The 14,429-nt window shown below is 34.1% G+C and overlaps 2 protein-coding genes across 2 annotated transcripts; both read left to right on the top strand.

Annotated features, from left to right (window-relative positions):
• The first annotated feature begins 9,408 nt into the window (after positions 1-9,408).
• On the top strand, positions 9,409-10,329 carry LOC119834359 (histidine-rich glycoprotein-like). The gene has a single exon (XM_038358702.1). The coding sequence runs from the start codon at positions 9,409-9,411 to the stop codon at positions 10,135-10,137; it is 729 nt and encodes a 242-aa protein (XP_038214630.1). The 3' UTR covers positions 10,138-10,329.
• Positions 10,330-12,880: 2,551 nt separating this feature from the next.
• LOC119834358 (histidine-rich glycoprotein-like) lies at positions 12,881-13,615 on the top strand. Its single transcript, XM_038358701.1, has one exon. It carries the CDS (start codon positions 12,881-12,883, stop codon positions 13,613-13,615), a length of 735 nt encoding a protein of 244 aa, XP_038214629.1.
• Positions 13,616-14,429: the final 814 nt, after the last annotated feature.

Raw genomic sequence — 14,429 nt, 5'->3', positions numbered from 1 at the left:
AGATAGATTGTTAAAGTTATTCAAGACTAAGTTGTTAGATGGCTAAGGTGACTGACCCAACATTTTTCTCTTTACCAAACCCAAGAATTTAATTTAAAACAAGCTGAAGACGTCAATTGGAAACAACATAAGGTCCCTAGAAGAAGGAAATAGTTAAAATGCAAACAATTTTTAATATTAGCCATATTTATTCATTACATAATAGAAAACAAAGAATTTTCATGCAAATATAATTTTTAATAAAACAACAACGCTTTGTGAAGCGAGCCCACTTAATGAGGTTACCTCGGGTAATGAAAATAAAAACACCGCTGTGCTTTGATAAAGTTCTATCAGTTTACTGGGCTTTATAAAAATAGAACCTTGGCACGGTAAACGTGGTTCAGTGGAGGGAGTCATGCTGTTAGAGATAAAAGTAGCAGAATAATTAATTTATAATTTTTCTGTTATCTATTTTAGCTTGAAAATAGTAAGAGAATAACTGCCCGATATACGCTACTTTTCTATAGGAATCATATTTTTATAGTATTTTATATGGCAGTGCATGGAAAGAAGCAGGTTGGATCATTATCATCATCACCAGCCCATATATGTTCCTACTGCTGGGACACAGGCCTCCTATGAGGGTTCAGGCAATAATCCACCACGCTGGCCAAGTGCGTCACCGTTTTGAGCAGTGGTGATGTTATCTACATGCGCAGATAAATTGAAAAATCAATTTATTTTCTTCACGCTCGCCCGGTCTCGAACCCCGACTTATCGATTTTGAAGTCCGAGGTTCTTACCACTGAGCCACCACTGCTTTTTTTTTGGTTGGCTAACTGATGTGAAGTGGTCATCACCAACCATTGACATTTTGTAACACTAGCGATGCGACACGTGTATGGTCTAATACAACAAAAAAGTCGCAATACTAGCCAACAATTAAATTTAATCCATGAATTATGGAATTTATCATTTGTGGGGTAAAATATTGTATTGTGAAGAACAAAATAGGTATTTTTTTATTTATCTGAATGTATTATGTCACAGGTATATTGCAACTATACTAGTGATATTACAATTAAACGGTACATTGTGTTGACAAACTACCGTTTAATTTGTGAATCGATTGTGACTTCATTTCTTACGGCCTAGTTTAGTAACATTGTAAACTCACGGGACCAACATAATTTACTATATAGTACTATAACGAAAAATAATATGCATGCTGGATATAATATGAATCATATTCTATCGACAGCTTGTTATTTCTCGAGTTAGAGTATAATTTTTTTTTTTTTTTTATGTCATAGCGGGCAGCTGAGCTGGTGGTTCGCCTGATGGTAAGCGATCACCACCGCCCATAAACATTCGCAAAGGTAGTACCTCTGTGAATGCGCTGCCCGCTTTTATGGGGTAAGGGAAAAGGAAAGGATTATCGACTGGAAAGAAGGAATGGACTAGGACGGGTGAGGAAAAGGAAACGGGCCTCCGGCTCCCCCACACACCGTACGAAACACAGTGGCATGCCACTATTTCACGCCGGTTTTCTGTGGGGGTGTGGTACTTCCCCGGTGCGAGCTGGCCCAATTCGTGCCGAAGCGTGCATAGTGTGCATAATCTAGCAGTTTAACAACCTTACAGCGACATCCTACTAATCCTACTTATTCCTACTAATATTATAAATGCGAAAGTTTGTAAGGATGTGTGTGTGTGTTTGTTGCTCTTTCACGCAAAAACTACTGAACCGATTGCAATGAAATTTGGTTTGTAGACAGCTAGACAACTGGAATAACATATAGGCAACTTTTTATCCCGATATTCCAACGGGATAGGGACTTGCGCGGGTGAAACCGCGGGGCGCAGCTAGTGTAACATAATTTGAAAGCCGAGGTCCTAAGATCCCTCAAAATGTGTTTACACATAGGATAGAGCAACATCATAATAAACATTCAAATAATAGATTTATCTATTCCTTGTAGACCAATTTTTGTTTATTACATTTTTGTCTTTATCGTACGAATCTATAAAAAAAATAAAATAAAAATAATAAAACTAATAAACTAATAACTTTTACTAATATTGTAAAACTGAAGAGTTTGTTTGTTTGAACGCTCTAATCTCAGGAACTATTGGTCCGATTTGAAAAATTATTTCAGTGTTAGACGGCCAATTTATAGAGGCTATATATGTACCACGGGCGAACCGGGGCGGACCGCTAGTAATTAATGTTTGCTTAAATCAATCATAAGGAATCATAGTCAACATTATAATCAATCGTGGCAATTATAAACATTTGGAATTGTTTTTAACTAGTCACCAATGAGTGCAACATTAAAATTAAAAATACTAAATGAATTATGATTATATGAAATACTTTCATCCCCTATAACAACAAGAGAAGTAACGATTAGAACTGTGACTGTAGAAATTCCCAATTAATTTCATTTCCTTTATAATCTGATACAAATGATACATATTTTATACGTTTATTTCATATGCAATTGAAATACCTACAAATCCTGACAATTACTATGTAATAAACCACATGCCTATCTTTAATGTTATCTAAACAATAAATATTATTACTAGTTTGTTCTCTGTTTTTTTGTAGACAACAGCATAAATCATTGGCCAATCTATTAAAGAGAAAGGGTCCGCTTGTGACGTCACGCGTCCCTTTTAACACGTCAAAAGCAGACGCCGAAGAAGGGTTTTTTCAGTCATCAAAATAATCGCGTTGGACACAAAATGGCCCATTTTTCCCGCGTGAGTGTCTCTGGTTGTGACGTAATGCGGTAATAGAGTGCTACGCGTTTGTCATAGCGATCGCACCTGTCTTGTGTTGTTTGGCTTATGTGGGAATGTGCAACCTCTAACGGTATATATCTATACCAATTATATACTTTATTGTATCTATATCAATAATATACATTGAATGAATGAAATTTATGAATGAAAGAAGAGTAATTATTCGTGTTTTCTATGAGATAGTGATAAAGAAAGGACAGGCGTTCGGTTCTTTCGATCTAAACTCTCGGTTACCACGAATATAAAGATTAAAAATAATTTATCAGAATACATAACACAATTGTAATATTGTATTGTTTCACCTTTACTTTCTAACAAAAAATGGTAAGTTCCATGCCCCCCATCATAATATATCCCATACCTCTGTATTGGGTGGTTTAGATATAAATAGGTTTCACTGATTTATTCGCTTTACGGAAAAGTGTGATCACCTTTCTGTGTCCTGTTCTGTCTGTATCTGATACTGATCGAAAGTTGTATTTTTAAATAATCAAAACAAAAATAAATCAGGTACGTAAATAGTTTCTAAGTGACATCCCTATATCCATTGTATAATCGCACTAGCAAAAGGATGAAATACGAAGAAAAACTCGCGCCTATCTAGCTCACTCATTCGCAAAGTTTAAAAGTTTATCATTCCCAAACGCCTCGAAAACTATGCTTTAGGGACGTCACCTTCCATAAAAGTTTTATGGCGTGGAAGAAAGGGGTTCGACTATCAAGAAAATACAGCCAAACTTTTTGTATTAACTTTTCTTTTATTTATATTTTATTTTACGTTACCTCCGAGTGCTGTGTTCAATTTAGCGTGGATAAATTATAGTCACGTATGGTTCGTTTTAGTTGTAGTGTTATGTTGTTAACAATGTTTACATTTCATGCAAAGAGAAAACGCAAGTCGACTGTCCTTCTTATTTTCATTCTAAAGGTGAGGGAAGCTGAGTTCAAATTAATTAAATAAAGAAGGATTGAGATGCTGTATATGCTTTTACAAATGATTTCATATTATAGATAAAAAAATGAGATGCAGATTAAATGTTGAGTATATTATAGTAGAATATATTGAATATATATGTAGAATGTATATGTATTTTTATTTGCCATTTTTGAGGCTAGCAATAGCTTCGGATGCTTATTAAATACCTAAACGATAATTAAAAATTTTCATCTAAAAGTGAAGTCCTGTGTCGCCTTCAGTGTTTTGGGGCAGGTGATATACATCTGTTTCACTGATCGAGTTTATTTATGGACAAGCAGGTGATCAGCGTTCTGTATCCTGACGGACCGATACATTTCTTTTTGCGTCCCCACCGGGAATCGAACCCAGGACTCGGTTTAAGGATTATAAATTTTCATCTATTTATAGAAATTATGCTTACTGATATGAGTCATTAATCAAGACACTATTATTATTAAAACCCAGACAAAGAACCACTTCAATATATATTATATATATCGACTAAAATAAATACATCCTACATAGAAACTGCCTCACATTCGCGCCACTAGTTCCGTACGAATGATTTATGTGGAAGATAAGTTGCGACAAATCAGGGTTGAACTTTGACATACATCTATTAACTATGTAGTGACAGGCCCTACGATTGGGCGCTATGTATAATGGAAATGGCCGAATTGAATTTAGATGTAACTCCGATTCTCTTTTATTGATCTTGTAACATCGAGATCTGTGTTGGATTTGCTTGTTATTTTTCGAATATAATATTTGCTTTAAATCAGTTATATGATCTGGGTGTCTGTATGCTCTTAGATCTTAAATTACGCGACAGATTTTGTGGGGTTTTTTAATAGATAGCGATTCAAGAGGAAGTTATATGTATATATCATGTATTATTGCATCCGTGCGAAGCCGGGAAAGGTCGCTTATACCATAATCATAATATAATTAATTGAATTCTTATTTAAGTATTTTTTAATAGCCTTCTAGGTATAGTTGTTTGCGTGGTTCAAGAACCAGTAAATATTGGGTGTGATCCAGGCGAACAAATAGAAAAATACGATGTTGGTCGGACAGCAGTAGAAGTCTCAAAAGCTACCGACTTTAATAATTTGAACCAACGAAATGTAAATGAAGTATCATCTGTCTCATCACACACAAAAGAATTACTATTAGTACTTACTTAAGATTGCGTTTTCTCAAATGAAATTCGGATGAATGATTTTTTGAAAGATTTATAAAACTTCCATTCCAATCCATTTGTAAAGGCGTAAGATCTGCAATGGACCTTATGCTTCTATAAACGATCATGGGCTGAGGTAGCGCTTACCATCACGCGACCCACCAGCTCCATTGCCGACTGTGACATAAAAAAAAAACTTTAATATAATAAGTATTAAAATCCGGGTTTTAAGCTTTAATACATATTTTTCTTAAGGTCCAAAAACTGTTAAGCGTATGTACATACGTACAAAATCTATTCCTTTCTAGTAATAAAGTTCATTCTGGCTGATTGTAAAAATTTAAATAGTTAAGCTTAATATCATAGAGAGAATTTTCAAATACTCCCCATTCGAAATTCCAGAAAATTCCATGAACACACTATCATTAGCATTCAAGAGATTTACAACTTTTCTAATATTAATAAACTTTATACGTAATAGTTTTGAACTAATACCGATTCATTCACATTCCATATTATATCATGAGCTTATTATCTTTATTCACAAAAACTGATGACCTACACTTAATAATATAAATTAATTCAAAATTTTCTTTTACTATTTCATACAACAAAATATGGTTATAACTAAATTAATGTATCCTCTAATTGTCATACGTCTTAGAAATTGAGTACAACAATAGTTTCTATCATGTTTTATATTATGTATGATGTGGTGTTACTCAAAAATATTTATTATATATGAATAATTAAGGTGATCCCATAAAAGGACTCGATACAAACAATTTAAAAGCAGTAAATAAGTTTACAGCTTTGATTTAGATCGGAAAATCACATCGCGTATAAAATTTTTATGATGATTTAAGTTTAAGGTACGAAGTAAATTTGGACTGTCTAATGACAGGGACAAAAGGATTTTTATGTCATTTCATCAGCATTTATAGCTTTAAAATTTTAATATGAAGCATAAAATTATTGAGATTGTTGGCTTCTGTACCAAGAGGGTAAAATGAGAACCTTTTACTGTATTTTATATATATTATGTATTGTGTTATTATTAAGACTTCGCTGTATGTGTTCGTTTGTATGTCTGTCTATCGGTTAGTAGGCTGAAGTACGTGTGTATGTCATAAACCAAGATAGTAAGACGGAGATGATGTATTCCATATATTTATGTTGCCGCAATAACAAATAATTAAAAAATGTTGACAAAGCAATGGTTGGCATGGCCGTAAATTCATTTTTTTTATTCAGTTGTTTTTTGTAAGTTTAGGATTTTTTGTAATGAACCTTTCGTTTTGGTAGTTCGACCCGCGCCTGATCGATTTTTTCTCATCGTCATATCTAACTGTTAAACTCGGGTATAAAGAAAAAAAAACTGTATATTGTTCTCCATTACGAAACAAGGAAATTTGTTTTGTAAAAGTAAAATCATAAAATTTGGCCAGTTATAAAGTTTACGGGGTCAAATGTCTCTGGAGGTTCATACAGTGTGTTCTTTCGCGTCCTTATTCTTACTTGTTATGAAATAAATATTGAAAGTTTGATAATATGTACGTATATAATATAATTATATTAATTTGGTATTGAGTGATTGATAGATTTCGCTTTAGAAGTCTTCATTTGAATGTCAAATATAAATTTAAAAGTAAGAAAAATACAGAAGGTGTTTATGTTTCTAAATGTCATGAAATATATTGTTATAGATATGATTTATTTCAAATCCAAGTCACTTGGTGTTTAGTTATAGGGAAATCTATAAGGCTACTTATTGTATATTTATATCTTAGAGAGAGAAAAAATATAAGGTTAAGTCATACGAACACTAATTCATAAAACTTCGAAATAGTTTATTTTGCAATAATTATATTAAGGTAAAAACGTCGTGTCAATCAAGTAATAGGTTCTCGTCGTATGAGCAATTTTTATACATTATGTATGTATTATTTTTCATTTAAAAATGCGTTGAAATTTTCCAGAATTTTTCCGCCCCAAAGGTGATTCAAGGAGACATGCTTTCGCAAAGTATTTATCACGCCACTTGAGAACAACTTTTCGCGAATTAGAAACAAAAGAACTCTCTGTAGATTATATTCATTATACATATTACTTACAGCATCATAAAGTTTTTTACTATAGATCTGAATTCTAGAGAATATAGTCGAAACATATTGCTGATATAATTACATTATCTCAACCCTCAACTATCAGCCAAAGAGTGCTGACACTCTCACATTTACACATGTATTACTTAATATTAAATAATAACTAGGTCAGTTATTATTTAATATGAAGTAATACAACAAATTACATTTTATTGTACAAAAATGCAGCACAACGGATACGATACACGAGGCGGTCTTAACATTATTAAACCATCTCTATCGCGCAACAACATACGAAAGAAACATTATATCCATCTCATTTTATTATAATTAGTGCTACATCCAAATATATTACAAAAATAGCTACAATAGAAGCGTAATTCTATGATCTTTGCAAAGCTATTCATATAGCCTTCTTTACATTGAAGCTTATAGAAATTGATCTATCCTCACATACATTTACTGCACACATGGGAAACCATAATAATATTAAAAGGAAATACACAGCTCTAGAATACCCGGTAGACCGGGGCAAGCCCGGACAATCCCTATTGTTGTTTTGATTAAATTTCAACAACATGCATACTGGTCTTTTTGCGCAACGCCCGAATTCAAGCCGGCAAAAATATTATCATGCAAAAAAAATTTCAAAGGGTATTGTGATTTTTTCTGACCCTGCTTGATAAAGTGTCTAGTTTTTTGTATGGAGGATAGTGTTTCAAAGTTCTCGTAACGATCGAAGCTAATTACCTCATATTGTTCCAATACCTATAAAAAAGAGTTAAATATTACAATACTGAGAAATTTTGAAATATTGTAATCATTGAAATAATGTTTCGTATTGGTTGTGATGGTTCTTAATCATCTCAATAGATGGCGTGGGGTGCCCCTTAGGCACATGAAACCGAAAGAGTAGAAGAAATTCGATTACTGTGGCAGGATCACGGGTGGCCGAGAGGCTAGGCGTTGCTACGGTTAGGCAAGATACGCAGGTTCGAATCCTGCCTCGTGATCAAATTTTTTCTATTCTTTCAAAATAAATTAAATAATAATAAATACGAAAATCCATTTGAGATTCGTAGAATAAATTGTATGAGCGAAATAAAACATTATTTCTCATATTATTACCAAATTTATAAACAATCTTAAGAGTCCGTAATATGAAATAGTAGACTATCAAATCCCTTAGATACATATTTCTGGTACATTGTATTTGTAAATGTGTGTATGTGTGAGTACGCACTAATTTATATCGTTTTATAAATAATTATTCCATTTTATCGCACCCAATTTAATATAATTACATATTATAAAAGCTTGTTTTTATATAACATAGCTGTAGTACATAGGAACTATCGATAAACACATTAAAGACAATCACGCAGAAAGTTAGATCTGAAAACTTGCTAATGCTGTTTAAAATCGTTTTAGCACCTGATAGCTGTTAATGCTACTTTTACGATAATCTAGTCCAAGCTTTTCTTGAATTTTGTTGTTTGAAATAACGGGAAAACAACTACTTCGAGAAAACTAATTTAATATTTATTAATTATTAGCTGCGTCACGCGGTTTCACCCGCGTAAGTCCGTATCCCGTAGGAATATCGGGATAAAAAGTTGCCTATATGTTATTCCAGTTGTCCAACTGACTACGTACCAAATTTCATTGCAATCGGTTAAGTAGTTTTTGCGTGAAAAAGCAATAAATGCACACACATCCTTACAAACTTTCGCATTTATAATATTAGTAGGATAGTAGGATATATAATTCTTATTTTACATTGAATATAGCTTTATTAATATGAAACTATTAATTTGATTTTTACTATTAATTTGGCGGTTTAACTTCTTGTTGAACAATTATTATTATTTACTTAGCTGCTATGCAATGGTATTTCATCAAGTAAATTGCGTATCTTTGCTGTGGTTTTTTATTAGCTTATATTTTTATATTATCTTAAATACTCACTCTAGCGCGTATTGTGTGGGAACAAAATGATCGTTGGACACCTTATAATATGTCTTAAACTATTTTACGATTAGATGATACGGTTTTCTAAATCATTGATTAATGTTACAGATACGGAATGGATTTTGGTTTTAAAATAAACTTTATTGATAAACAGGTACATGGTGCCCCAGTTACGTCGGCAACAATATACTGTAATTGTTACTTAACCCAATATAACATTCAACATAATACTTAATAATTCCATATTAACTACACGGAGTTAAAAACGTTTTGCGCCGTAACGCTTGACTGAACGGTTTTGTCCCTGAATGTTGCGCGAAGATTTCCAAACACTTTCTTAATCTAAAACTGATTGACTATAAATGGTTCGCCTAACTGAATCTTGGAACACAGACAACATGAAGTTGATCATAGCTCTTGGCTTGCTCTGCCTCGCGGCAGTGTATGCGAGGGAGATAGGCGATGACGGCAAAGATCTCGTAGCAGCTGCCAGTGGAAAGGGCCATCACCACGAAGAAGGGGGTGGCAAGGAACATCACGGTCATCACCACCATGAGCACGGCGAAAAGGGACACAAGGGACACAAAGGACACCACCACCACCACAAAGGTGAACACGGTGATTACGGGAAGCATCATCACGCCGGACACCATCATGAACATGGCGGTGATCACAAGAAGCACTGGGACGAGCACGACCATCACGGTCATCACCATGAGCATGGCCACCACCACAAGGGAGGCAAGCACGGTCACAAGAAGCACCACGACAAGGGCGAAGAAACCGACGGCTACCACAAGAAGTACCACAAGGACACCTTCCACAAGGACCACCACTTCTACGATGACCACCACGATGAAGGCAAGCACCATAAGCACGGCCATCACCACGGACATCACGATAAGCACGGAGGTCATCACAAAAAGGGCGGCCATCACGACAGTGGTCACCATGAGCACCATCATGGCAAGCACGGTCATCACGATAAGCATCATCATGATGAAGACCATCACGGTCACAAGGGCCACCACGGTCATGAGGAACATCATCACGGTCACCATGACCACGGCAAGAAGGGCGGCCACAAAGATCATAAGGAGTGGGGCTTCCATCACGGAAAGCACTGAATCAAACTGTGATATTATTAATAGGGTAATATTATGTTTAAATAAGTGTTTAATGCGAAAAATTCCGAATATAACATAAAGGTTTCAATATCGTGCCAATTTCAGATATTGAAACGCTTTATTTTATTTTTCGCTATTGTAAAACGTATTATTAACTGTTATTTGTTACGGGTTTTGTTACTTTTATAAATGTGAATATTTAAAATATTGCCGTTTCATTTATTTTTACCCTTTGTTGAATAATACAGTAAAATATTTTCACAAACACATAATTAAAACAAATCATTTTTTACTACCATAGCGCTACAAAATAATAAACTTGAATATTACTCTTCATTATGCATACAATGCTAGTTATTGTGATAGGGATGTGAAAATATATCAAATACCTGTAAATTTATGCTATCTTTGTTTACATAACTCTAAGGCCAGAATAAAATCACATTCTACTATTGGTCTTAGCAGATAGCAGAAGATAAATATTTAGATTTTAGTAGCACGATGGGATTTAAATATAGAAAATACATCTAAACCTACTAATAAATAATTATCTATATAAAATTAGATCGTATTATCTTAGCAAGTACATTTGGTGATTTTAACTTTAAACTTAAAGGTTTACAAACATATCATTTCAAAAAAAACCTGATTTATATAAATATTTGTTTAAACTATAATCGATAGCAGAGACAAATAAATCAATCCACTTTACTAGTTTCACTTTATTTAATACTGGCTACGTCCCGCGGTTTTACCTGCATTATTCAACTGTATAACATCAATAGCATTTTTCGATAAATGGGCTATCTAACACGCGAAGAAATTGTTAAAATCGAGTCATTAGTTCCTGAAATTAGCGCGTCCAAACAAACAAAGAAATAAGTAAATAATAATAATTAAGATAAATAAAATAACTTAATACATATTATATTGATATTAGAATAGGTATAATACAGTTACCACCATCAAATTATCAACGAAATCATACAAAAAACCTACATTATCATGTCTACTTACATTTTCATCTCCATCTAAGTACACTGATACAATAAAAGGGGAAAAATTCAATTGTTAGTGAAATTATTTGTTATGAAACTCAAAAACCACATTTCCCATTTGCAAGATTATTTCTTTCCAAGACACCACATGTTCACTGGGATAATATTGAAGCTTACAGTATTCCTAAGTGACCCTGTGGCATGTTTAGTGAACTTAAATAAAAATCATAAAAATAAACTATCGTAGTTTTAAACATACATTACTTAAAGTGATAAAATTATTTTATTCCTAAACGTTCTTTAACTAAAATGTCGGTACAATTTGAAAACACTATAAAGAGGAAAGTTTAGTATTTTTGTATGTTTTTACGCAAAAACAGCTGGACAATTGTGAAAGAATTTTTGAAATCGGTGTTTCTAATTAGAAAGCTGCATCTTTACTGAGTAACGTGCGCTATATATTAGTTACATACAGGCAAAGCCTGGGCGAACAGCTAGTGAATAAAGCAATGTCTTCCGACGCGTTTCTGTTAGCGTACACAAAAACTATTACATCGATTTTCATTCTGTTTTCACCAATGGATAGCGTGGTTCAGAAAGAAGGTTTTAATAATTAAAAGGTTTCGTACTAAAACCATATAGACTTGTGAACATGTTGCAAAGCGGAAGGAGAGCTAGTTTATTATATTATTTTTTACGAATATTCCGAATTCTCTAGAGAGACTCGATTTGCTGCGTTAAAACTCTGTCAAAAATATTAAATTTCTAAAAGTATGACACTCGGATAAAATCAAACACATGTGAACCATTGGTACCTCTAACAAGAGCCATAGATCTTACTCACACGATTCAGAACGTGCTAAAAACTTCAGAAGAAAAACAACACGTTACATGGCCCGGTCTATGCTAACATCCTGTAGAACCAACATTACAAAGTTACTCCAACTATCCAGTTCCAAACTGCTACTGTTTGACCCAACTTCGGTGATGTACTAGTATAACTTGAACTATCCACATTAATAACTAAATTGTTAGACTGTGGTGAATAGAAAGCGGAACTCTGGTTATAAATTTCGGTTGAGTTATTCCTGATGGATTTTGTTTGGTCTTCGCTTGGTTGCTGGAGACTTTATTAGTACTCTAATTAACAAGAGTTTTTTTTTAATATAATGTTAAGATACGAGGGGAATAAACTATAAAGAGGTTTTAAATTTAAAATGGATTGAATATTATAATTTACATGATGATAAAAGGAAACTGAAGCTCTCATTCTGCCTGTTAAGTTTTAATTCTAAACTGCTCAAGACAAAGATAGTATTATATATAAACTAATAAATAAATACTGGAATAAAACTTCAGATGTATTTTAACGTGAAAAAATACATTTGTAAGACCGTATAGAGAGCTCCATAGATAAAACGTATCAAATAATTTGAAGAGGATGCGAGCGGAACCGCATTCTTTTCATAAAAGTCACCTTATATAATATAATGACTCACCTTAGAAATATAAAATTTATTTTGTGACATTAAAAATATAAAATAAAAAACTTACGGTTTGCGAACAGAAAAATAACTGAAATTTAATTACTCTAATTCACTGAACATAGCGACATTGTAGAAAAAACACATCAAAGTAAAACCCAGTATTGTGAATAGCGTTTACAAATGCTTTCTTCATCAAAATCAATCGGCTATAAAAGACTAGATCTACACAGTTCAAGCATACAGACATCAAACAACAACATGAAGTTACTTGTTGCCTTTGGCTTACTCTGCCTTGTGGCAGCAGTATATTCCATCGAATTAGCTGATGATGGGAAGGACCTCGTAGCTGCAGCTAGCGGAAAAGGTCATCACCATGAAGAGGGAGGTGGAAAGGAACATCATGGACACCATCACCATGAACATGGCCACAAAGGACATAAGGGACATAAAGGTCATCACCATCACCACAAAGGCGACCATAGCGATCATGGTAAACACCATCATGGCGGACACCATCACGAACACGGCGGTGATCACAAGAAGCACTGGGACGAGCACGATGATCACGGTCATCACCACGAACATGGTCACCATCATAAGGGTGAGAAACACGGCCACCATGAACACCACGATAAGGGAGAGAAAACCGATGGCTACCACAAGAAATACCACAAAGACACATTCCATAAGGACCACCACTTCTATGACGGCAATCATGATGAAGGCAAGCACCACAAGCATGGTCACCATCACGGACACCACGAGCATCATGATGGCGGCCACAAGAAGGGTCATCATCACCATAGCGGCCATCACGGCCATCACCATGACAAGCACGGCCATCACGACAAGCATCACCACGATGAAGACCATCACGGTCATAAAGGTCATCACGGTCATCATGAGCATCATCATCATCATGATGACCACGGTAAGAAGGGCGGTCATGATGGGCATAAACATTGGGGCTTCCATCATGGTGGGAAACACTGATGTATTAAAAATTTGTAAGGTTTGGTACATGTGTTAGTTAATTTTATTGTTATTGTCACTAGATAATCTGGTCCATAGTCTATAGGTCATACAAAACCATTGATCTGTATCTTTGTGTATTGGAAATAATAAGATTACACTGTATTATTGCGGGCGATTGATCATCGCCATTTTTACATACAATGACGTAGCATTGAATATCACATTTCTGTATATTATCTAGCTAAGCAATTATTATAGTTTTTTACATCGTTTGTATCGGTTTTATATAAAATTAAAAAAATATTCAACATAATTTTCATTGTCTTCATCAGAAACCCTCTGAAAAGTTGCTCTCCTACTAACATAACAGTTCACTTCTTATATATAAAAAAAATCGACAACGCTTATAAATGAGCAATGACCACCTAGAAAAAACTTCACTTAAAGGTACTAAGGGTTTAAAATACCAGGTCAACCAATGAGATAAACACATCATTTCATCATCATCAAACATCTTTGTTTGAATAGGCCAATTGACAAGATGACATACTTTTTATCATTTCAAGATTACATATTATTCAACTTTCCAAAATATTATCATTATAGGTATGTACCCATATATGTACCCGATCAAAGAATGGTCTCTATGGGGATAAATTGAGTTAAGTATTGGCATTAGTGACCTAAATGAGGCGAACTGTGGAGTCAAACGGATACGCTCCAACTAACGTGACGTCACTGGGAACATTCCTACGAAAGAGTATTGTGATTGGAATCAACAAGTGAGAAGATACAGCAGAATAATTATTCTCATTTTTGAATACATATTATA

Source organism: Zerene cesonia, chromosome 19 (genome assembly GCF_012273895.1).
Source record: "Zerene cesonia ecotype Mississippi chromosome 19, Zerene_cesonia_1.1, whole genome shotgun sequence".
Classification (NCBI taxonomy): Eukaryota; Metazoa; Arthropoda; class Insecta; order Lepidoptera; family Pieridae; genus Zerene; species Zerene cesonia.
Note: the sequence above shows the minus strand (reverse complement) of the source record. Positions and strands in the feature narration are given on the sequence as shown.